Source organism: Myiozetetes cayanensis, unplaced genomic scaffold, assembly GCF_022539395.1.
Source record: "Myiozetetes cayanensis isolate MyiCay16 unplaced genomic scaffold, myiCay2020 scf44, whole genome shotgun sequence".
NCBI lineage: Eukaryota > Metazoa > Chordata > Aves > Passeriformes > Tyrannidae > Myiozetetes > Myiozetetes cayanensis.
Genome location: NW_026087676.1, coordinates 4824 through 26947, shown reverse-complemented (window position 1 = coordinate 26947; position 22124 = coordinate 4824). Strand labels below are relative to the sequence as shown.

General features: G+C 65.9%; 4 protein-coding genes across 10 annotated transcripts; 3 read left to right on the top strand and 1 right to left on the bottom strand.

Annotated features, from left to right (window-relative positions):
- Nucleotides 1-2644: 2644 nt before the first annotated feature.
- SP2 (Sp2 transcription factor) lies at nucleotides 2645-10842 on the top strand. Of its 6 annotated transcripts, none has more exons than XM_050330819.1 (7): nucleotides 2645-2715; nucleotides 4576-4651; nucleotides 4813-5847; nucleotides 6415-6712; nucleotides 8448-8622; nucleotides 8724-8917; nucleotides 9913-10842. In XM_050330819.1, exons 2-7 carry the CDS (start codon nucleotides 4589-4591, stop codon nucleotides 10011-10013), a joined length of 1866 nt encoding a protein of 621 aa, XP_050186776.1. In that variant the 5' UTR covers nucleotides 2645-2715; nucleotides 4576-4588; the 3' UTR covers nucleotides 10014-10842. The 6 variants fall into 6 exon arrangements, with proteins under 6 accessions (XP_050186776.1, XP_050186777.1, XP_050186774.1 ...); XM_050330820.1 differs by having other exon boundaries at nucleotides 2675-2715; nucleotides 4573-4651; XM_050330817.1 differs by lacking the exon at nucleotides 2645-2715 and adding an exon at nucleotides 8041-8113 and having other exon boundaries at nucleotides 3124-4651.
- Nucleotides 10843-11267: 425 nt separating this feature from the next.
- PNPO (pyridoxamine 5'-phosphate oxidase) lies at nucleotides 11268-13978 on the top strand. The gene is made up of 7 exons (XM_050330825.1): nucleotides 11268-11351; nucleotides 11883-12007; nucleotides 12089-12188; nucleotides 12633-12686; nucleotides 13159-13287; nucleotides 13367-13437; nucleotides 13513-13978. Exons 1-7 carry the CDS (start codon nucleotides 11307-11309, stop codon nucleotides 13676-13678), a joined length of 690 nt encoding a protein of 229 aa, XP_050186782.1. The 5' UTR covers nucleotides 11268-11306; the 3' UTR covers nucleotides 13679-13978.
- Nucleotides 13979-14050: 72 nt separating this feature from the next.
- PRR15L (proline rich 15 like) lies at nucleotides 14051-16696 on the bottom strand. Of its 2 annotated transcripts, none has more exons than XM_050330828.1 (2): nucleotides 16647-16696; nucleotides 14051-15736 (listed from the first exon to the last, which is right to left on the bottom strand). In XM_050330828.1, exon 2 carries the CDS (start codon nucleotides 15733-15735, stop codon nucleotides 15436-15438), a length of 300 nt encoding a protein of 99 aa, XP_050186785.1. In that variant the 5' UTR covers nucleotide 15736; nucleotides 16647-16696; the 3' UTR covers nucleotides 14051-15435. The 2 variants fall into 2 exon arrangements, with proteins under 2 accessions (XP_050186785.1, XP_050186784.1); XM_050330827.1 differs by having other exon boundaries at nucleotides 16564-16681.
- An 863-nt stretch (nucleotides 16697-17559) lies between these two features.
- On the top strand, nucleotides 17560-21810 carry CDK5RAP3 (CDK5 regulatory subunit associated protein 3). The gene is made up of 14 exons (XM_050330752.1): nucleotides 17560-17607; nucleotides 17853-17910; nucleotides 18079-18210; nucleotides 18400-18500; nucleotides 18618-18666; nucleotides 18865-19043; nucleotides 19450-19586; nucleotides 19901-20048; nucleotides 20152-20259; nucleotides 20352-20424; nucleotides 20687-20778; nucleotides 20964-21169; nucleotides 21385-21556; nucleotides 21637-21810. The coding sequence occupies exons 1-14, from the start codon at nucleotides 17602-17604 to the stop codon at nucleotides 21700-21702; spliced, it is 1527 nt and encodes a 508-aa protein (XP_050186709.1). The 5' UTR covers nucleotides 17560-17601; the 3' UTR covers nucleotides 21703-21810.
- The last annotated feature ends 314 nt before the right edge of the window (nucleotides 21811-22124 follow it).

The following is a 22124-nucleotide window of genomic DNA, read 5'->3' as shown; positions in this document are numbered from 1 at the left end:
CGGCTGGGAGCGGGGTTAAATGGGAGCCCTAATTTGGGGTTTAATTAGCCCCGCGTTAATCTCGCCGCCGTATCTGCTGCCGGCCGGCCCGGCTGTCACTCAGGGCATGGGGAAACCTGCCTGGCACGGCGCGGGGAGCGCCCAACCGGGATGGGGAGAGTGGAGGCAGCGGGAATGGGGGCGTGGGTATGGAGAGGGGAGGGATGAGCGCGGGGACACGCGGGTGGGACAGGGAGGGGACACTGGGGACAGGGACATGGCTGCACTGGGGACAGGGAGAGGACACTGGGGACAAGGACACGGCTAAATTGGGGACAGGGACAAGGCTGCACTGGGGACAGGGACACGGCTACACTGGGGACAGGGACACGGCTGCACTGGGGACAGGGACATGGCTACACTGGGGACAGGGACACGGCTGCACTGGGGACAGGGACACGGCTGCACTGGGAATGGGGCACAGGGATGTGCTGGGGATGGGGAATGGGGATGCAGATGGAATGGGGATGGATCAGGGATGGGGACAGGGACACCGGGTTGCTCTGGGGACATGGATCATGCAGGCACGTGCAGGACAATTCCTGGCTGGACTGGGGACAGGGACACGTGGTTGCTCCAGGGACAGGGATCAGGGCTGGGAAGGGGCCCGGGCACAGGGCCAGGCTGGCACTGAGGAGGTGCCACAATTCCCGTAACTGAGCGTGGGCTTGGGCACAAATCCCGCTGGCTCAGGGCACGGGGGGGGTGGCAGGGGCTGGGGACAGGGACAGCAGGGCTGGGCACCGCAGGGGGGGTCGTGTCCTCACCCCCTGTCACAGCTCTGGGCCCTCTGGGCCCTGCAGGACCCCCTGGTGAGGTCTGACCGTGGCCCTCAGTGTGTGTCCCCATGTCCCCATGTCCCCGTGTGCCCATCCCAGCCTCGCTGTGCCAACCTGTGTGTCCCTGCTTGGAAGGTGGCAGTGCCATGCAGGATGTCCCCTGACAGCCTGAGCTGAGCTTTTGGGGTCTCCCTGGTGCCCTGCTGGGTGTCCCCTGGCCCAGTGCCCCCTGGGGTGTCCCCTGGGTCCCGCTCTGGGGTGCGGGGACACGTTTGGGGTCGGTGCCACATCCCCCACAGGGCCATCCCCGTGTCCCTGGGGACGCCTGTGCTGCTTCCCGGGGCCTTTCCAGAGCCCATCCCAGGGGTGCCAAGGGTGTCCCCCACCCCCAAATGCCCCCAACCCCTTCCTTCCACCCCGGGATGGAACCCCCGGGGTGAGGGGGGGTCTGCCCGACCCCAACCCCCCCAGCTGCGCCCCGGGGGACCCCCGGGTGGGTCTGGGGGCTCGGGGGCGGCGGTGCCAGGCGGTGAGTAAGCGGGGAGGGAGGGAGGGAGGGAGCAGGGCAATTAATGGGAGGCGCTCCCGCCGCACCAGGTTCCCACAAATGGGAGGCCCCGCGGCCACAGACACGGCACAACAAAGCACCGGGCAATTATTTGGCTCCACTGGGAGCTGCTGGGCCCGTGGGGGGGCCGGAGAGCCAGCTGGGCACCCCCCGGGCTGGCAGCGCTGGCACCGGGCAGGGGGTCGTGGTGGGAATGGGGGGGATGCCCCTCGGGAGGGTTTGTGGGGTGAGTGGGGGGCACACTGGGACGGGGGGAGAGATGTGGAGGTGGGAACTGGGCACCCCTGACCCCCCTCTGGCACCCTGAATTCGCCCCCCGAGCACCCCAACCTCTGTGAGGGGCTGGGGACCCCCCCAAGCCCTCTGGAGCCCTGAAGGGGATGGAACACCCCAAAACCCTCCAAGAACCCCAAATCTTTGTGACTGGATCCCCACGGGGGGAGTTGGGGGTCCTTCAGGAGCCACTGCTGGGCGTCACCCATTTGGGGATCCCCCGGGCCCCCCTCAAATCCTGCGAGGGGTCAGTGATGAGTGGGGGGGTCCCAAGGGGTCAGTGATGAGTGGGGGGGTCCCGAGAGGTCTGTGATGGGTGAGGGGGTCTGGGGGTGCCCCAGGGGCCGGTGATGAGGTTTGGGGGTCCCCTGAGGGGTCGGTGCTGGGTGGGGGGGTCCGGGGTCCTGAGGGGTCTCTGATGGGATTGAGGCGCTCCCCGAGGGGTCGGTGCTGGGCGCGGGGTCTGGGGGTGCCCCCCGGGATCGGTGATGGGGAAAGGGGGGTCCAGGCCGCCCCCGGGGGTTCCCCGGGACTCCCCCCACCCTCGGGGGGACCCCGTGACGTCATCAGCCCCGAACAGCTCCCCCCCAGCCTCCAACCAATCACAGGCGCTGTTCTGCATCCTCGCGCCTTCCATTGCCCGATCTTGCTGTCAATCAAGTGCCTTCGACCAATCGAGAGGCGTCTTTCGGTCTGGTCCCGCCCACGAGGAAGTTGTGCCCCCCTCGCTTGCTGTCACTCAACCAGCGGCCCGGCACGGCCTGGGCTTGACCCCATTGGCTCCGTGACCTGTCAATCAAAACCCTCCCTTCCATTGGCTTCCCGCCTCCGTCCGTCACCCTGCGCTCCGCGTCCCATTGCACAGCGGAGCTGCCCATCAACCCGCGGCCCGCAGCGGATTGGCCGGCCGACCGCCATCTCCGCTCCGATTGGGCAGCCCTGTGGAGCACCGGGCGGGGATTGGCTGCGAGGCCGCGGCGGGGCGGGGCGCGCAGGGCGGTGCCCGCAGGACGAAGATGGCGCCGTGAGCGGGTCGGAGCCGCCGCCGCCCCCCCGGTCAGTGCGGGCCGGGCGGGGCCGGGGGGCGGCCGGGGGGGCTGCGGTGGGGTCCGGCAACCCCCGGCGGGACCCGCGGCCCGCCCAGACCCAGGGCCCGGCCGGGAGGGCCGCGCTTCCGGCGCCGTCGGCCCGGTCGGGGGCGGGCCCGGGCCCTCGGACCCGCCTCCCGGGACCCGCCCGGAGGGGCCGGAGGGGCCCGGGATGGGGAGGGGGTGCGGGGTCGTGGGGTCACCCGGGGATGGAGGGGGTGTGTCAGGTCCGGGGTCCCCGGGCCGAGGATGCCCGGGATGCTCGGGGGGTCCCCGGGGGTGGGAGGGGCAGTTCTGGGGGTCCCCGGGCTGGGGGTCTCGGGACCAGCGAGGGGGTCTCTGGTGATGGGGGGGTCAGGTCTTGGTTCAGGGGGGGAATTCATCCCCCTGGTGGGATCTGGGCAGGATCCCACGCTGGGATTCCCGGGCTGGGCAGCACAGCAGGGTCTGGGCCGCTCAGGAAAACCCAGATTGGTGCCCCTGGAATTTCCCAGGGAGGGGGCTGGGGTGGCTTTGATCCCCTCGATCCCCTCCTGGGAAACCCTTTCCAGAGCCAGGAGCTGCTCACAACCATCCTGGCTCCCTCCATTCCAACTTCCCCTCTTGTTCCTCCTCAAAACACCCGGGAATTTCAAAAATCGACCTCTGGATGTCGGGAAGTTCCTGGAATCCTGTGGTGTCCCAGGATTTAAACTGACTCCTCCCAAATCCCAGATTATTCCAAGATTCCCTGCACGGGGGGATCCCCCTGGATCCTGTCCCTCGTTCTTTCTCCAGGATCATGGGATCTGGGCCGGGCTGTGTCCCTGCCCTGCTGCTAATCCCTAATCCTGCTCAAAGGGAGGGTGCAGCCCTGCAAGCTCCCGGCTTTTCTGGGATGAAAGCTCCCCCTTTTCCGGGAAAATCCTTCCCTTTCATCCCAGGCCAGCGCTGGGCTCCCATTCCATCATCCCCAGGAGGGTACAAGGGAACGAGAATTCCTCTGCCAAGGAGTGAGGCCATTCCAGGAGCCTGGGACTCCCACCTGGCTCTTCCCAGGGATTCCTGTGCTGTGGGAGAGGAGCCTTGGAGCTGGTGCTGGCCCAGGGAAGGCTCCACATTCCCAGGCTCCAGGTCCTCCCTGCCACCTTATCCAGGGAATTTTTTTCTGGAGCAGCTGCTGGATGGGGAATTCTCCGAGGGAAACGTCAAAGCTGAGACCTCTTCAAATCCAGAGCAAAAGATTCAGCCAGTCTGGGAGGATTTGGGGGCCTCTTTCCTTTGGTTTAAACCTTTAAAAAGAAACTGTGTTAAAAAAAAAAAAACAAAACAAAACAGGAATCTTTCCCGAAAACTCTTGTCCTTTTGGATTCCCAGAGCTGGAAAACCAGGGTGGATTTTGGCTCTGTGGGCACCAACCTGCTGCTGCTTTGAAGGATCCCCTTTTATTTTTAGGGGAAGGGGGTGGCTTCAGGAGTGGGATGCAGGAAAATGAGGGTCTGGAAAATGAAGAAAACATGCTGGGAATGCTCTTTGGGAATTCCCTTGGGCAGATGGGGAGGGGCTGGTGCAGCCCCTTGGACACGGCCCTTCCACAGGCCTGGGGAGTGCAGGAGGGATCCCAGGAGCATCCCCTGGGATTGGGGAGCCTCAGGATGGGCTCCCTGGGCTGATCCATGTGCTGATCCATGTGCTGATCCATGTGCTGATCCATGTGGTGATCCCTGTGCTGATCCCTGTGGTGATCCATGTGGTGATCCATGTGCTGATCCATGTGCTGATCCATGTGCTGATCCATGTGCTGATCCCTGTGCTGATCCCTGTGCTGATCCATGTGCTCTCCCAGCAGCTCCAGGGCCAGCATGGCCGCCACTGCTGCCGTCAGCCCCAGCGAGTACCTGCAGCCCGCGGCCTCCGGCACCCAGGTGAGCGCAGGGCTCCTCTCTGTTTCCCTGGAGGATCCCTCAGGTCCATATCGCGAGGTGGTCTTGGAATCCGAGCTGAGGGGGTGTGACGGGGGCGGGTGGATTTCGGGGCGTTTGGCACGACGTCCCGTCCCTAACGTCCCTGTTTTCCCCGTTCCCAGGACTCCCAGCCCTCTCCCCTGGCCCTCCTGGCAGCCACATGTAGCAAGATCGGCCCCCCCGCCGTGGAGGCCGCCGTGACGCCCCCGGCTCCCCCCCAGCCCACGCCCCGCAAGCTGGTGCCCATCAAACCCGCCCCGCTGCCCCTGGGCGCCGCCAAGAGCAGCATCGGCATCCTGTCCTCCAAAGGGAACCTCTTCCAGATCCAGGGCTCCCAGGTGGGCACCTCCTACCCGGGGGGGCAGCTGGTCTTCGCCATCCAGAACCCGGCCGTGCTCAGCAAGGGCTCCCGCTCGTCCTCCTCGTCCTCCTCCTCGCCCTCCTCGTCCTCCTCCTCCTCCTCCAGCCTGCAGTACCAGGCGGTGCCCGGCGGGGCTCAGGCCATCCAGGTGCAGCCCAACCTGGCCAACCAGATCCAGATCATCCCCGGCACCAACCAGGCCATCCTGGCGCCTTCCTCCACCTCCACCTCCTCCTGCTCCTCCTCCTCCTCGTCCTCCTCCTCGTCCTCCTCCTCCTCCTCCTCTCACAAGCCCGTGCCCATCAAACCGGCCCCGGCTCAGAAGGCGGCGGCGCCGGGCGCGGCCGGCGTGGTGAAGCTCCCGGGTGGTGGCAACGTGACCCTGAGCCTGGCGGGCAGCGGCGTGGTGTGCCCCGAGCAGGGCGCCCCGGCCCAGCTGCTCGCGGACAGCCCTTCCAAGGCGGGCAAAAAGCCCCGCAAAAAGGCGGCCTCCCCCGCCCAGCCGCCCGCCGTGGCCGTGGCCGAGCAGGTGGAGACGGTGCTGATCGAGACGACGGCCGAGAACATCATCCAGGCCGGCAGCAACCTGCTGATCGTGCAGAGCCCCGGCGCGGGGCAGCCCGCCGTGGTGCAGCAGGTGCAGGTGGTGCAGCAGCCCAAGCAGGAGTCGCAGGTGGTGCAGATCCCGCAGCAGGCCCTGCGCGTGGTGCAGGCGGCCTCGGCCACGCTGCCCACCGTGCCCCAGAAATCCTCCCAGAACTTCCAGATCCAGGCGGCGGAGCCCACGCCCACCCAGGTACCCCCTCCCGAGGGGCCGCTCCGCCCGCTGCCCTTCCCCTCGGCCTCGGGGTTTGGGGACTAAAGGGCTTTGATGGAGGAGCTGAAGGGGTTTTGATGGAGGAGCTGAAGGGTTTCGTGAGGGTTTCGAAGGAGGAGGAACTGAAGGGGTTTTTTTGAGGGTTCTGAAGGAGGATCTAAAAGGTTTTGGGCTCATCGCAGGATTCCCGTCCCTGGAAATGTCCCAGGCCTGGTTGGATGGAGCTCAGAGCAGCCTGGGATGGGGGAAGGTGTCGCTGCCCGTGGCAGGGGGTGGGACTGGATGAGCTTTAAGATCCCTTCCAACCCAGAGTAGTTTTGGCTGCCCCATCCCTGGAAGTGTTGAAGGCCTGGTTGGATGGAGCTCTGAGCAGCCTGGATTGGGGGAAGATGTCCCTGGGTGGGTGGGACTGGATGAGCTTTAAGATCCCTTCCAACCCAAACCATCCATGATTCCATGATCCCTGGGGTTGGGGGGTGTGGGTGTGGATGTGTGGGGGGAAGAGGAACCATTCCCAACCTCACCCCCCTTCTCTGCCCCCCTCAGGTCTACTTCAAGACCCCCTCAGGGGAGCTGCAGACCGTGGTGCTCCAGGAGGCCTCGGCCATGGCCGTGGCTCCGTCGGGATCGTCGTGCAGCAGCCCCGTGTCCCGCAGCCCCGGCCCGGGGGGCTCCCGGAAACCCCAAACCCGCAAGGAGCGCCCGCTGCCCAAAATCGCCCCGGCCGGGGGCATCCTGAGCCTGAACGCTGCCCAGCTGGCAGCTGCTGCCCAGGCCATGCAGACCATCAACATCAACGGGGTGCAGGTGCAGGGCGTGCCCGTCACCATCACCAACGCCGGAGGTGGGCTGGGATCCGCCCCGGAGCGGGCTGGGAAGGAGGGACAGGGACACGCGGTGGGAACCCCCTCCTGGAGCACATCCCGAGGCTGGAGGTGGCTGTGCCACGTCAGCAGCTCCCGTGGCTCCCTGAGTGATTCCTGGGGTGGATTTTGGGTGGTCCCAAGCCCATCCTGGTTGGCTGGGTCAGGGAGGGCGGGTGGCAGAGGAGCAGGAGCATCGGAGGCTTCCCAGGATCCCAGCCCAGCTCCATCCCCTCGGAGCTCTGCATGGGAACACTGAGCTGTTCCCAAGGCCTTGAGAGGTCTTTCTTTTGGGGTGTCTTTTTATGAATTTCTTTTTTTTTGAGGTGTCTTTTTTTCTTGGTTTTTTTTTTAAGGTGTCTTTTTTTTGAGGTTTTTTTTTGGAGGTCTTTTTTTTTTTTTCCTGGAGAGCCAGGACCCAGCCTGGCAGAGGGATGTGGTGCAATGGGATTACCCCTCCTGCAGCCTCCCCTGCCATGGATCACGCTTCCAAATCCCAATCTCAGTGCTGGGACATCTCCCTGCGTCCTCTGGGAGCGATGGCTGCTGGTTTGGGCTCCAGCAGCTGACCCAGCAGAGGGAATTCCCACAGTCCTGTCCTTCCAGCTCCATAACGAGGGATCACCATTCCCAGGGAGTGAATTCACCTCCTGGGATCTTCCCTTGAGCCAAAAGCAGCCAGACGTGGCCCAGGAGCCACAGAGAGCCCTGGTGCACCTCAGGCCCCCATTCCAGGACAGTGATGTCCCTGCAGCCACCGTGTCCCTGCTCCTGCCCCCAGAGCTCCCCGGGGAGCTGAGGGGAGGGAGCTGTGTCTGTGGGAATTCCATCTCCCTCCCGATCCAGCCAGACCTGCTGCCTGGCCGCGGCTCCTGTGCCAGCAGCACCTCGGTTTGGCACTGGGAAGCTGTTCCTTCTTGCTCCACTAAAGCCCGTGTCAGCAGAAAACCCGGCCTGCCGTGGTTTCCCGCTCCGCCTTTGGCCGCCGTTCCCCCAGGATTGGCTTCCAGGGGGGGATTTAATTGGGATGGGGGAGATGCCGTGGGCAGATGTGGAGGGGACTGGTAGGACCTGCTGGCTGTGTAAGGAGCTGAGTCGGGTCTCAGCGAGGACATTCCCACCTCCAGAGCCACCAGAGAGCTGCTCCAGCCCCCGGCCCGGCGCTCCCCTGTCCGGCATCGCCCCTCTGCTTTGCTCTGCTGCCAAATCCCACTCCTCCTTTCCCTCCTCCCGCTCCTCCTGCTGCTGCTGCCACCCTGGGAGCAGCGATCCCGCTTTGCTGACGCCGATCCCGTCTTCTTCTTTCCAGCGCCCGCCGCGGCTCTCCGGGTGCCGCCTCGTCCGCGAGCGCCGGGGCCTGGAGCGGCCCCTGAGGGCCCGGGGTAAGTCCCGTTCTTTTGCTCAATATATTGCACGTTTTTTCAAAGTTTCTTTTTTTATTTCCTCCTCTGAGAGCCCGTTTTTTCCTGGAAGGGTCGAACCGAAAACTTTGAAAAACCGCACAGTATATTCAGGAAAAAGGGACTTACCCGGAGGGGAGTGGGAGGGCGGGGTGGGGTGGAGCTGTGGCTGTGCTGCATGTGGGGCGGGGTGGGGTGAGTTTTGGGGTGTCCCGTGCTCCTGGGGGATCTTCCCTCCAGCCAGCCCCTGCAGAGGGTTTGGCAGGAGCCCTGGAAGGAGCGTGGCTGGCTGCTCATCCCCCTTTTCCTCCCCCAGGCCAGCAGCAGCTGACGGTGCAGAACGTGTCCGGCAACAACCTGACCATCAGCGGGCTGAGCCCCACCCAGATCCAGCTCCAGATGGAGCAGGCGCTGTCTGGAGAGATCCAGCCGGGGGAGAAGAGGAGGAGGATGGCCTGTACCTGCCCCAACTGCAAGGATGGGGAGAAGAGGTGAGTGGGAAGCAGCAGATCCCTGGGAACTGGAGCTCAGAGGCGCTGGGAGCTGAGATCACCGACATTCCCTTCCTTCTCTTCCCTGCCTTGCTCCGCAGGCCGGGGGATCCGGGCAAGAAGAAGCACATCTGCCACATCCCCGAGTGCGGCAGAACCTTCCGGAAGACGTCGCTGCTGAGGGCCCACGTGAGGCTGCACACGGGGGAGAGGCCCTTCGTGTGCAACTGGGTGTTCTGCGGGAAGCGCTTCACGCGCTCCGACGAACTGCAGCGGCACGCGCGGACACACACGGGTCAGCACTGGGATAACCCCCAGATCCTGGGATAACCCCAAAGCCTGGGATAGCCCCAAATCCTGGGATAACCCCCAGATCCTGGGACACACACGGGTCAGCCCTGGGATAACCCCAAAGCCTGGGATAACCCAAATCCTGGGATAGCCCCCAAATCCTGGGATAACCCCAAATCCTGGAATAACCCCCAGATCCTGGGATAGCCCCAAAGCCTGGGATAGCCCCAAAGCCTGGGATAGCCCCAAATCCTGGGACACACATGGGTCAGCCCTGGGATAACCCCAATGCCTGGGATAGCCCCCAGATCCTGGGATAACCCCAAAGCCTGGGATAACCCCAAAATCCTGGGATAACCCCAAAGCCTGGGATAACCCCAAAGCCTGGGATAGCCCCAAAGCCTGGGATAGCCCCAAAGCCTGGGATAACCCCAAAGCCTGGGATAACCCTCAAATCCTGGGACACACATGGGTCAGCCCTGGGATAGCCCCAAAGCCTGGGATAGCCCCAAATCCTGGGATAGAACCCAGATCCTGGGATAACCCGCAGATCCTGGGACACACACGGGTCAGCCCTGGGATAGCCCCAAAGCCTGGGATAGCCCCCAGAGCCTGGGATAACCCCAAAGCCTGGGATAACCCCCAGATCCTGGGGTAACCCCAAATCCTGGGATACACATGGGTCAGCCCTGGGATAGCCCCGAATCCTGGGACACACACATGGGTCAGGGGACCCCCAAAATCCTGGGATAGCACCCCTGGGCCACCCTCCAAACCCTGCCCCAGCCCCCCCCAAGTGGTTGGAGTTCCCAGGAGGGCCTGGGAGGATTTGGGGGGTCTCTGCTGCTTTGGGGTTGTCCTGGTGATGGAGGTGTCACGGGAGGGGGCAGGGGGGATCAGGGGGTCCTGCCCTGGGGATGTCCCCACTGTCCTGCCCTGGCACGGGGAGCCAGGCACAGCATCCCAGTGCCACCCCCTGAGTGTCCCCTCTGCCCACAGGTGACAAGAGGTTCGAGTGTGCCCAGTGCCAGAAACGCTTCATGCGCTCCGACCACCTGACCAAGCACTACAAGACCCACCTGGTCACCAAGAACTTGTAGGGCCTTGAGGGGGGGTCCCACCCCCCACCCCCCACCCCACGGCCAGGCCCAGGAGCACTCCAGAGCCCCCCCAGGACGGGGGACCCCGAGGGACGTCCCCAAAGCCCCCAGAGGTGCCAGGGACGCCCCCGGGGTCGGGGGGTGGCCCAGCAGGGCCGGGAGCCCTCCCTGGGATGTCCCCCAGGAGCCCCCCCAGGAGCCAGGGCACGGGGGAGAGGCCCCACAGCACATTCCTCCTTTGTATTTAAATCTATAAATAGCTATAAATATCTCTATGCCCCCTTTGGAAGGTCCCCCTTTTCTATGGAGATCGTTGCCTTACGCTCCCGATTCCCACCCTGTGGATCATGAGTGCTTTTCTAATCTCTATTTAACCCCCTCTTCCTCCTCAGATTTCCCAAAAACTCAAGGCTTTATTTTGTTGTTTTGTTCTGTTTCTTTTTCTCTCCCAAAACTCAAATTTTCTGCTTTTTGTTGTTTTTGTTTTGTTTTGTTTTTTTTTCCTTCCCCCCCCTCTTAAAAATTTCTCTCTCCCGACTTTTTAATTCCCAAGCAACGTGGAAACGTTTTCCTTTGGAATTTTGGGACTCCTTTCCCCGTGCCCCCTTCTGTGTACAGTGTACATTGTATCATAGATTATATTGCTTTGGAGCTTTTAAATTAAACAAACAGACGAAAAAATCCACTTTATTTTTTAGTTGTAACGAGCCCGAGGGTGTTTTCCCTGGATTATGTGATCGGATCTGTTCCTGTTTTCTGAACTGTACCTGGAGACAGCCCAGGAGCTTTTTCCTTGCTAAATAAATTTAGTCACCAGAGGCAAATCCTTGCTGTGCCACCGAGGCTCCGTTCTTTCCTGGGCTGGGGATGTTCTGGATCTGGTGGGATGTGGGAGGGAGTTGAGGGCAGGAGGAAAGTGGGGTTTATTGCCAGGAATCCCAAATACTGGTGGAAATTGATTTATTTACGGGAAAACGTCCCTGGAGCTGCTGCTCCCATGAACTGCCAGGCCAGGAGTGTGGGTTTGTCCCCAAGGTTTCCTCTGCCCGGTGTCCCCAAATCCTGGTGTCCCCCAGCCCCCTGTCGTCCCCCCCGCGGTCTCTGTCCCTTTAAGAGCCCCCTTCAACCCCGGCCGCCTCTTCCGGGTCCTCTCGCCCCGCCCCCTCCCTCTCCTCCAATCGCTTTCCAGCCCTCCGAGCTCCACCGCTCTCTATTGGCCGCATGGGAGGAGGCGTGGTCTGTGCTGACCACGCCCCCAGTGCGGGGGGGGCCTCCCCTCCGCGTTGTGTCGCGATGGATCTGCAGGGGCTGCGCAAGGACTACCGGGGGGACACCGAGGTGGGCCGGGGGACACGGGGGTGCGACAGGGGTGACACGGGGGGCCTGGGCCGGGGGCACCCCTCACGGTGTCCCCAGGGCCCGGGGAACACCCCCCAGCCGGGGTATTCCCTCCTCGGTCACCCCCCCCAGGGTGTCCCCAAGGCACGGGGACCGCTCCCAGCCAGGGTGACGCCCCCCCAGGATGTCCCCAAGGCCCTCAGGACCCTCCCACCGTGCTGGCAGTGACCCCAGGACCAGGCCCCCCACCCCGAGCTGTCCCCAAGGCCTGGGCTGACCCCCTAAGCTGCCCCAAGACTTTGAGTGACCCCTAAACTTGTCCCCAAAGCCCTGGTGACCCCCCAGAGTGTCCCCAAAGCCCTGGTGACCCCCCAGACTGTCCCCAAAGCCCTGGGGTTCCCCCTCCATCCCCTCACAGCTCCCCCCGTGTCGGTGTCACCCCCTCCCCTGCACCCAGTGGGACCCCCCCCGGTGTCCCCCCAGCCCAGGGCGTGTCCCCCCGTGCCTCACCCTGTCCCCCGTGTCCCCCAGGCCTTCGAGGAGCAGCACCTGGTGTCCCTCGATCCCATAGAACAATTCCGAGCCTGGTTCCAGGAGGCCCTGGAGTGCCCGGACATCGGCGAGGTCAATGCCATGTGCTTGGCCACCTGCTCCAGGTGACACCGGGGGCTGGGGGTGACACGGGGGGTTGAGGGGAGTCTGTCCTGTGCTCACCCCCCTCCCTGTGCCCATCCCAGGGACGGGAAGCCCTCGGCCAGGATGGTGCTGCTGAAGGGCTTCGGCCAGGACGGGTTCCGCTTCTTCACCAACCACGAGAGCAGGAAGGGCAGGGAGCTGGTGAGGGCTTGGGGGCTCTGGGGCTCTGGGGTGCTGGAGGGCTCTGAGGGTGCTGGGGGCTCTGGGAGTGCTGGGGGGCTCTGAGGGTGCTGGGTGGGCTTTGGAGGTGCTGGGGGGCTCTGGGGGTTTTGGGTGGGCTTTGGGGGTGCTGGGGTGACACTGGGGGTGCTGAGTGGGTTTGGGGGTGCTGAGGGTGCTGGGTGGTCTCTGAGGGAGCTCTGGGGGTGCTGGGGGAGCTCTGAGGGGGCTCTGGGGGTTCCCCAGGGTGGCAGCTCCTTGCCAGCCCCTCTGCACTGTCCCTGTGACCCAAACAGCCCCGTTTGGGGTCAAGGCCGTGCCCGCCCCGTGGGGGCAGCTCCTGCTGCAGCAGATCCCGGGGTATCCTGGATTTCTGGAGCTGGGAATGATGTGGGAGCGCTGACAGCTCCCTCCCCTTCCCCCCAGGAGTCCAATCCCTTCGCTTCCCTCGTCTTCTACTGGGAGCCCCTCAGCCGGCAGGTGAGGGGGGATCCCCTGGGACGTGGGGGGAGCACAGAGGGACCCTTGGAATGGTGGTGGGGGACCCTGGGGGTCACACGGAGCATGGGGGAGGTCACACTGGGATGGCTCCCAGCCCCTGAGGGGGAGATGTGATGGGGGGTGGGAAGGTCAGGGAATGGGGTGGAAAGGTCAGGGTTGGGATGGGAAGGTCAGGGATGGGATGGGAAGGTCAGGGATGGGGTGGGAAGGTCAGGGATGGGGTGGGAAGGTCAGGGAATGGGGGAGGAAGGTCAGGGATGGGGTGGGAAGGTCAGGGATGGGGTGGGAAGGTCAGGGAATGGGCTGTTTCCATGCTCAGGAGCCCCCTTGGAGCTGCTGGCTGGAGCCGGGGTGATGGTGGTGCCTGTGTTTTGGGGGGAATGGGGTGTTCCCACACTCGGGAGCCCCCTCGGAGCCGTTCCCCGGGTCTGAGCCGCCGTTCCCGCCCCAGGTGCGGGTGGAGGGCTCGGTGAGGCGGCTCCCGGAGGAGGAATCCGAGCGCTACTTCAGCTCCCGGCCCCGGAGCAGCCAGATCGGGGCCGTGGTGAGCAGGCAGAGCTCCGTCATCCCCGACCGCGAGGTGAGCCCGCCCTTCCCGAGGGATCACCAGGGGCTGCCCCGTCCTCCTCCGCCCCCCTCACCCCTCCCCGCTCCCGCAGGACCTGAGGAAGAGGAACGCGGAGCTGGAGGAGAAATTCCGGGACAAGGCAGTGCCCAAACCGCAGTACTGGTGAGTCCCGCGGGGCTGGGGGTGGGGGGTCCATCCCCCCCTGAGCCCCCCTAAAGCCCCGCGTGCCCCTGCCAGGGGTGGGTACGTCCTGGAGCCCGAGGTGGTGGAGTTCTGGCAGGGCCAGACCAACCGGCTGCACGACCGGATCGTGTTCCGGAGGCTCCGGGACCGCTCGGCCCCGCTCGGGGCCATGACCCACCCCGGCCACGGGGACTGGGTCTACGAGCGCCTCTCCCCCTGAGGATCCCGCTCATCCTCCTGGAATGCCACCCCCCCATCCTCCCGGCCCCCCGGGGGGCGCTGGGAATCGCATCCCGAGCTCCGGGAATGCCTTGTGGGACCTTCGTCGCCCTCTCGTCTGCATCCGCTCCCCACGGTGCTGCTGGGGGTTGATTAATCGTGTTAATGGTCGTGGAGAGACCCCAATTGTGACCCCAGTGATACCCCCCCTCCCCAGTCCTGCCACTGCCACCATCCGTGTTTTAACTGGAATCGTGTTTTAACTGGAATCGTTTTAACCGGAATCATGGAATGTGCTCAATTCCCGCTGTATTCTTGCTCTTGTTTAATTGACTTGTTTCATTAATGTCACCACGGTGTCACCCCAGGCTCTGTCCCAGCACTGTGGGAACCCCCCCTCATCCTCCACAACCCTCGCCCTGTCCCCTCCTCCAGCTGAGCTTGGAAAAATGACAGCCGGATGTCCCGGAGGTTTTGGGTTAATTTTTACCCACACGGGGCCGGGCTCTCCTGGAACAGCCGGGAATGCCGGCCCTAGGTCACATCCCAGGGAAACCAGTCCCTGATAACCTTCCCTGCTCCGTGTTTGCCATCCCAGCCTCTGGATCGTGCCAAGAGGTGTCGCTCCCCCATGTGGGTATCACTGGGAAAAGAGGGGTCAGGGACCCCAAAATGGGGTAAAAACCACTAAACCCAGCCCAAAATGGAGCTGGAGAACATCAAACCACCCCTAAATAGCCCCCAAACCCCTCAGAATAGTCCCTGGAGAATCTCAGATCACCCTTAAAAATCATCTGGAGATCTTCAAACCACCCTAAGGAGCCCCAAAACCCCAAACCTGAAGGACCTCAAACCCTCCACTCCCCCCCAAAAAAACCCCTTCAAAGGTTCTGGAGACCTCCAAATTCCCGGCAGGAGGAGCAGGACCCGAGCCCAGGCTCCCCTCGGGATGGGCGTTAACGATCCCACGGGCTCCTCCCTCCTCTGCCTCGTCCCTCCCTTCCCGGGACAAAGAGCAGGTGGAGAGCAAACACTGCCGAGGGGGTGGCCCTGGCACTGCCCCCGTGCCGGGAATCGGGAACTTGGCACCCTCCGGGCTTTTGTCAGAGCTTGGAGCCTGCGGAGTTCGGGCACAGCCGCGCCCTGCGGGGCAGGGAGGGCACCCCGGGCACCCCCCCGTGTCCCTGCTCCACGGGGTCAGGGATTCCCCGGGATGGCTCCGCTCCCACGGGGGTCCTGCAGGGATCCCGAGCCCTCCCACCCTGCCAGGCCGGGCCCGGGGATGTGCTGAGCTCTCCCTGGTTTATTAACAGCACTTAATTAGCAGCAGGTACCGGAGCTCCCAACGCCCCCAGCAACCCCCGGGAGCCCCCCGGGGTCGGCTCCCCCCTTCCAGCAGCAGGGAGCGATTCCCTGAGGAACGCGGCTCCCCCCGGAGCCCGCCGTGGAGGCAGGGAAGTGTCACATCCCGCGTTTTGGGGGTGACTTGGCCAGGTCACGGCGCGGGTGGCTCTGCCACGCAGCCCCCGGGGACTGGGGGACGAGGGGGGGCTCGGGATTGGGAATGCGCTGGGGGCAGAGCTGGGGGGGCTTTGGAGGAGTGTCCTCATCCCAGGACGAGCCAGTCAGCCTGGGAGGGTCGGGCTCAGCCATCCACGGTCCGTGATTATCCATCCCTGGGACAAACCCCATCCCGAGTCCTGCCTCCTGCCGGGATCGGCATTCCCGGGGCGGCGGGCGGGTGCCATCCCCGCCGGGTCACTTCTCCTCCTTCTCGGCAGCCCCGCAGAGGTTCGGGTGCTCCGCCAGCGTGGCCCTCACTTTCTTCTTCTCCTTGAAGCGCCCCGAGTGGGAGACCTTGACGTGCTTCCCCTTGGTGCTCTTGTCCACGATCTTCTCCAGGCGGGCGGCGAAGCCGGGGGGTCCCTCGGGGCCGGTGCCCTCCTGGGGGTCCCCGCCGGGGGCCGCGGGGCCGTCGGGGGTCTCGTAGAGCACGGTGGGCGCTGCCTGGCGCTTCCTCAGGAACGTCAGCTTCCACCAGCCGTGGCTGTCGGCCATCCTGGAACGGGAATTCGGGGGGGTTCCTTGGACCCCCCGGGATGTGATTCCAGAGGGATGGAAGCCGGTGCCGGCTTTGCTTGAGGTGCTTCCCCGGGGGGATCTGTGTGGGATCGGGGATGGGGGAGCACCCCGCGGGTACCAGGAGGGGATGCTCCATGGCTTGGGAATTCCGGAGCGCCGGGAAAAGGCCGCTGGCAGCGCCCGGGAGGTGCCTTGTGAGCCACGTGTAGCGGGGCAGGGAGGGAGCCCAGAGAGCAAACAGGAACAGGAACTGGGAGCAGGTGGGAGCTGGGGAGGGGCCGGGGTCACCCCCCGGGGTTGGGGTTGCCTCTCGCTAGAGGGGACGGGCAGGAGCGCTGGAAGAGCTTGGGAATGTTCCGGGAACGCTCCAGGAAGGCTCCAGCGATCCAGGAAGGCTCTGGGAGCCGCGCGTAGCTCCAGGGCAGGAACCCAGGAAGGTGGAGGAGCCAAAGGCTTCCCTGGCCGCGGGCAGGGACAGGGACGGGATTCCCGGCGCTCTGTGTCCGTCCCGGGGGTCGGCGCAGCTCCGTGTCCCCCCACGCGTGGGGCTGGGCCACCACCGCCCCCTGCCCGGCCCCTCCCCGGGCTCACCCCCTGGCATCAATTCGGGGGGATAACCCCCTTGTCCACGCTGGAAATGACGACGAGGTCACCAAAATCAGGGCCACCAGCGGGGTGGTGGCCCCCGTGTCCCCCCACGGACCCCCTGTGCCAGAGCCAGGTGGGACCAACCCCGCCTGCTGTCCCCGGAGTGTCCCCGGGGTTCTCACATCCCGTCCCCACCTCGGACACCCCGTCCTGTACCTGCTGCTCCCACCCCCCTCCACGGGGGTCCCGGGGGTGTCCCGGGGGGTCCCGGCCGGCGGTCCCGGGCAGGTGCCGCTCACCTGCCGCCGTCCCGGTGTTCCCGTCAAGGTGAACCCGCGCCCAAACCCCTCCCGCCGGAGCAAACAGCGGGGCCGGGCCAGGCACGGCTGAATATTCATGACGGGGAGCGGTGCCAGCGCCGCCCGGGTGGCCCTGGGTGGCCTGGGGTGGCCCCGGGTGGCCCCGGGTGGCTCCGGGTGGCTCTGGGTGGCCGCCACCGCACCGGGCTGGCCGTGGGGGCTCCGGTGTCGCCGCCCCGGTGGCCCCGGTGAGCGGCACACGGAGGGGGTCGGGCAGCCCAGGTCCTTTGAGACCCCTTGAGGGGGGGATAGAACTGATCCCAGGTCCCTTCTGGATCCCTGTGGAGAATCTGGAACTGGTCCCAGATCCCTCGTGGATCCGTGGGGAGGAGTTAGAGCTGATCCCGGGTCCCTTGTTGGGACATCCAGTGGTCCCTGAGGGATCTGGGATCTGCTCTAGAACAGCTCACCAGAGATCCCCAGCACTGGGCTCTGCCCTGGCTCCTGGGGATCTCAAGGGGATCTTGGTCCTGTGCTGGGGCATCCAGTGCTTCCCAAGGGATCCCCGAAGGATCCGGGATCAGCTCTGGGGAAAACTGGGGACCCCTCCTGGGTCTGGGGTGTGCTTGGGAGCCGCGCACGGACCGTGAAGGGCGGCTGTGGGGGCTCCCTGGGGGATTCCCGGCTCTGTCTGCGGCTCCTCCGGGACCGGGACCGGGATCGGATCGGGACCGGGATCGGGACCGGGATCGGGATCCCCGCCCCATTGGCCCCGCCCCTTCCCCGCTCCAGCCAATCGCGACGCCTGCACGTGGCGCTCCCGCCGGGGCGCCTCCTTCTGATTGGTGGGAAGGCGGGCCCTTCGCAGAGAACGCGCTTTGATTGGTAGAGGCGCGGGCGCCGAGGCCGGGGATTGGCTGGGGCGGGGCGAGGCGGAAGTGGCGCTGATGGCGACATGGAGGTGCGGGATCGGGCCGGGAGCGGGATGGGAACGGGAAAGGGGCCGGGAGCGGGGCCAGGGCCGCCTTCGGGGAGCGGGGCAGGGCCCCAGGCCCGGGGCAGCGGGGACGGGCCGTGCCCGGGCCCTGGAGCGGGGGGTGCCCCCTCTGGCCCCGCTCCCGGTGCCGCTCCCGGTGCCGATCCCGGTGCCGATCCCGGTGCCGGTCGGGCCCCTCCAGCCCCGCTCCCGCCGTGTCCCCCCCGCAGGCCCCTCCCCAGGACTACCGGAACGTGCCCATCGACATCCAGACCAGCAAACTCCTGGGTACGGCGCGGGGGGGTCATCCCGGGGTTTGGGGACTCCCGAGATGTGCCCCCCGGAGCTGGGGAGGGCAGCGGGGGATTCACCCCGGTGTTCGGCCCCTCCCTTTCACCTCCACGCCTGGGAAGGAGCTGGGAATTCATCCCCGCCTTGCTGTGCCCCTGTCCCCAGACTGGCTCGTGGACAGGCGCCACTGCAGCCTGAGGTGGCAGAGCCAGGTGCAGCTCATCCGGCAGAGGATCGACCTGGCCATCCGGGACATGCCCGAGAACCAGGAGATCAAACAGCTCCTGGAGGGATCCTGTGAGTGGCAGCAGGGGGCTGGACCCCTCGGGAGAGCCGGGAGACGGGCTGGGAGCCCCTTCCCAGGGCTTTGGGGGTGGTTTGGTGTCCCCTGAGCCAGGAGATGGGAATTGGTGGCCCTGGGTCTGAGCTGGGAGGGGGTGACACACCCCCAGACTCCCTGGGGTGATCCCACCCTCCCTCCCCCAGACCTGCACTACTTTCACTGCCTGAGGATCGTGGAGATCCTCAAGGGCACCGAGGCCTCCACCAAGAACCTCTTTGGCCGTTACTCGTCCCAGAGGATGAAGGTGAGACCAGGGCAGGGGGGGCTCAGCCTTCCTCACCCCCCTCCTCCTCCTCCTCACCCCCCTCCTCCTCACCCTCCTCCTCCTCCTTTTCCTCCTTTTCCTCCTTCCTGCCCCCAGGACTGGCAGGAGATCGTGGCCCTCTATGAGAAGGAGAACACCTATCTGGGTAAGGCAGGGGACTGGGGCCTGGGGCTCTGGGGGTCCTGGGGAGCCGTGGTGGGTGTTGGGGGTGGGGGTGCTCTCCAAACCGGGATGGGGGAAGGACAGGACGTGCTGGAATGCCAAATCCCAGCGGGATGGGAGCCCTGAGGGGTGTGGGACGCCCCAGGCCCCCAGGGTGACCCCCACCCCCGGGTGCCCCCAGCCGAGCTGTCCAGCCTCCTGGGGCGCAGCATCAGCTACGAGATCCCCTCCCTGCGGAGGCAGCTCGGGAGGTGCCAGCAGGCCCAGCAGGACTTTTCCCGGCGGGAAGAGGAGTGTCAGGTGGGAGCAGCCGAGCTCAGGGAGCGATTCCTGGCCTCCTGCAAACAGTATGGAATCACTGTGAGTGCCTGGGGGGCTGAGAGCCCCGAAAACAGCCCCTAACCCACCCCCAAACAGCCCCTGACCCACCCCAAACAGCCCCTGACCCACCCCAAACAGCCCCCAAACCCTTCAAAAATAGCTCCCACCCCAAAAGAGCCCCAAACCCTCCTAAACAACCCCATCTCCCCCAAAACAGCTCCCACCTCCCAAAAAACAGCCCCCAAACCCTGCAAACAGCCCCCCACCGCCCAGAACAGGCCCCTCCCATCCCAAACCAGCCCCCACCCCCATATCTGTGCTGGGGGGGCTCAGACTGGGAGCAGTGTCCCCGTGGTGTCCCCACACCCCGCTGTGTCCCTGTGAGCAGAGGGTGAAGCCCCCCGAGGGGTGCTGTCCCCAGCTGACCCGTGCCCCGGCGCCCCAGGGTGACAACGTGCGGCAGGAGCTGCTGGCCCTGGTGCAGGACCTGCCCTCGCTGCTGTCCCGCGTGGGCGCCGCCGTGGGGGGCCTGGCGGAGGCCATCGAGCTGTACCGGGCCTGCGTGGGCTTCGTGTGTGACAGGTGGGCACAGGGACAGGGGGACAGACCCCCGGGGACAAACCCTTGAGGGTCCCCAGCCCCGGGGAGGCGGTGGTGCCTCAGGATGATCCCCCCATGGTGTCCCCAGCCCCGGGGAGGGGGTGGTGCCTCAGGATGATCCCCCCATGGTGTCCCAGCCCCGGGGAGGGGGTGGTGCCTCAGGATGATCCCCCCTGTCCCCTTGGTGTCCCCAGCCCCGGGGAGGGGGTGGTGCCTCAGGATGATCCCCCTGACCCCGTCGGCCGGGGAGGTGGTGCCTCAGGATGATCCCCCCTGACCCCCCCATGGTGTCCCAGCCCCGGGGAGGCGGTGGTGCCGCTCCTGAGCCACGTGTGTGCCCGTGGGAACTGCACGGTGCACGAGTGGCGCACGGGCCGGGAGCCGCGCCGGGTGGAGCGGCCGGAGCTGCGGGAGGAGCCCCCGGAGCCGCCCCGGGAGGACACGGTGAGGCCTTTCTGGGGGGACCCCCTTCCCCCACCCCCAAACTCCTCTGTGGGGCCTCACTGGGGCCCAGCTGTTCCGGGTTTCAGCGGGGTCCTTCCCACAGATTGACTGGGGGGATTTCCCGCTGGATTCCCCCCCGGGAGGGGACGGAGGAGCTGCCGAGGGGGGCGAGGAGATCGACTGGGGGATCACGGTGGAGCCCGGTCCTCAGGTGTGTGACCCCATCCCCGGGTGGCACTGCCCTGCTCCGGGGGCCTTGGGGCGTCCTGGCCCCCCTCCCAGGTCACCTTTGTGTCCCTGCAGGAGGGTGGCATTGACTGGGGGGACGGAGGGGACGAGCAGGTGCAGATCACGGTGCTGGAGGCTGGAGCTGAGGGTGAGCAGGGCTGGGGGGTGCACAGAGGGGGCCAGGCAGTGCCCACCACACCTTGTGCCCCCCGCCCAGTGCCCCTGGGGGTGCACAGAGGGCTTTGGGGATGGAGCAGAGGGCAGGACGTGGAGCTGGACGGGGCCTTTGGGTGCTGGGTGGGCAGGGACGGGGCGGGTCCTGAGCCCCCTGTGGGGTGGGGCTGAGATGGGGGGGAATTGGGACCAAACCGAGCCATGGGGGTCTCATCCCAGCCCCCCTTGCCCCCCAGTGCCCGAGGAGGGCGTTGCCCGTGGCTCTGACGCCCTGACAGTGCTGGAATACCCGGAGACACGGAACCAGTTCATCGACGAGCTCATGGAGGTGGGTGTGGGGTGGAATGGGCCCATGGAGGTGGGTGTGGGGTGGCATGGGCTCATGGAGGTGGGTGTGGGGTGGAATGGGCCCATGGAGGTGGGTGTGGGGTGGCAGTGGGGTTGGGGCAGGGCTGGAGGTGGGTGTGGGGTGGATGCAGCAGGGCTGGCCCCGCAGCGATCCCGTTCCCACAGCTGGAGCTGTTCCTGGCCCAGCGCCTGGCGGAGATGGAGGACGAGGCCGACATCGTGGCCATGAGCCAGCTCCAGCTGGCCCCGGCCCTGCTGCAGGGCCAGACCAGCGCCCACGTGGGTGCCCTGCTGGGCACGGCCCGGGACCTGCTGGCACAGCTCTGCTCCCGCAGCGTCCAGCACCTCTGCATGATCCTCGCCTCGCCCAGGTACCCCCGCCTGGGGACGGGGGCTGGGGGGGGATTGGAGGAGGAAGGGGAGGTGTCCCGAGGTGGGGATGGCACTGGAGTGGATCTAGAGGTGTGCCGGGCTGGGGGTGTCCCCAGGGTGTCTGGGGGGACTGGGGGTGTCCCTGGGGTGTCCCCAGGGGGCTGGGAGTGTCCCCAGGGTGCCCAGGGGGCTGAGTGCTGGCTGTGCCCCCCAGGTACGTGGAGCGGGTGTCGGAGCTGCTGAGGCAGAAGCTGAAGCAGGCGGAGCTGCTCCTGGCCAAGAAGGAGGTGATGGCCCAGAAGCGCCGGGAGGCCCTGGCAGAGCAGGCGGCCCTGGAGCCCAAGCTGGACCGGCTGATGGAGAAGACCAAGGAGCTCCAGAAGCTGGTGAGGGAGGAGGGGGGAGCCCCTCAGGACCCCCCTGTTCGCCCCCAGCCCGCCCTGAGCCCCCTGGTGTGTCGTTGCAGATCGAGGCCGACATCTCCAAGCGCTACGGAGGGCGCCCCGTCAACCTGATGGGCATCTCCCTGTGACCCCACGGGGGGCTCCTGCCCCCCAGACCCCCCGTTCACACCCCGGGGGTGCCGCTGTGTGGGTGGGCGGGGGTGGATTTGGGGGAATAAAGCAAAAATAAAGCAAAATCCACTCCTCCACGTGGATTTTGGTGGGGGGTGGAACCCCCAAGGGCGACCCCAGGGATGGCAGAACCCCCCAGGCCCCGTCCTTGGGGTGGCCCTGGCAGGGGGCAGAGCGGGCCCCCCGTGCTGAGAGCCCTCCCGGGGGGGCGGCGGGGGGCGATTGGATTTTAATTTCATAGCAGAGCGGTTGATTCATGAGCGGGAGTCCCGGCGGTGACGCCTGTAATGACTTCCCATCACGGGCGGCCGCCGAGTGACACCGCTCATTATTCCTGCCGCTCGTTAGCGCGGGGGGGGCCCCGCCCCGCCCGACAGTG

What these genes read in the sequence shown, in the direction of transcription:
- SP2 (XM_050330815.1), top strand. Translation starts at nt 4,559, where the DNA reads ATGTGCTCTCCCAGCAGCTCCAGGGCCAGCATGGCCGCCACTGCTGCC. An exon ending in CCGCGGCCTCCGGCACCCAG is followed by an intron (nt 4,652 to 4,812) that starts GTGAGCGCAGGG and finishes CCCCGTTCCCAG; the next exon opens with GACTCCCAGCCCTCTCCCCT. An exon ending in TGCAAGGATGGGGAGAAGAG is followed by an intron (nt 8,623 to 8,723) that starts GTGAGTGGGAAG and finishes CTTGCTCCGCAG; the next exon opens with GCCGGGGGATCCGGGCAAGA.
- PRR15L (XM_050330828.1), bottom strand. Translation starts at nt 15,735, where the DNA reads ATGGCCGACAGCCACGGCTGGTGGAAGCTGACGTTCCTGAGGAAGCGC.
- PNPO (XM_050330825.1), top strand. Translation starts at nt 11,307, where the DNA reads ATGGATCTGCAGGGGCTGCGCAAGGACTACCGGGGGGACACCGAG. An exon ending in ACTACCGGGGGGACACCGAG is followed by an intron (nt 11,352 to 11,882) that starts GTGGGCCGGGGG and finishes CGTGTCCCCCAG; the next exon opens with GCCTTCGAGGAGCAGCACCT. An exon ending in GGGAGCCCCTCAGCCGGCAG is followed by an intron (nt 12,687 to 13,158) that starts GTGAGGGGGGAT and finishes TTCCCGCCCCAG; the next exon opens with GTGCGGGTGGAGGGCTCGGT.
- CDK5RAP3 (XM_050330752.1), top strand. An exon ending in GAAGGAGAACACCTATCTGG is followed by an intron (nt 18,667 to 18,864) that starts GTAAGGCAGGGG and finishes GGGTGCCCCCAG; the next exon opens with CCGAGCTGTCCAGCCTCCTG. An exon ending in ATGATCCTCGCCTCGCCCAG is followed by an intron (nt 21,170 to 21,384) that starts GTACCCCCGCCT and finishes TGTGCCCCCCAG; the next exon opens with GTACGTGGAGCGGGTGTCGG.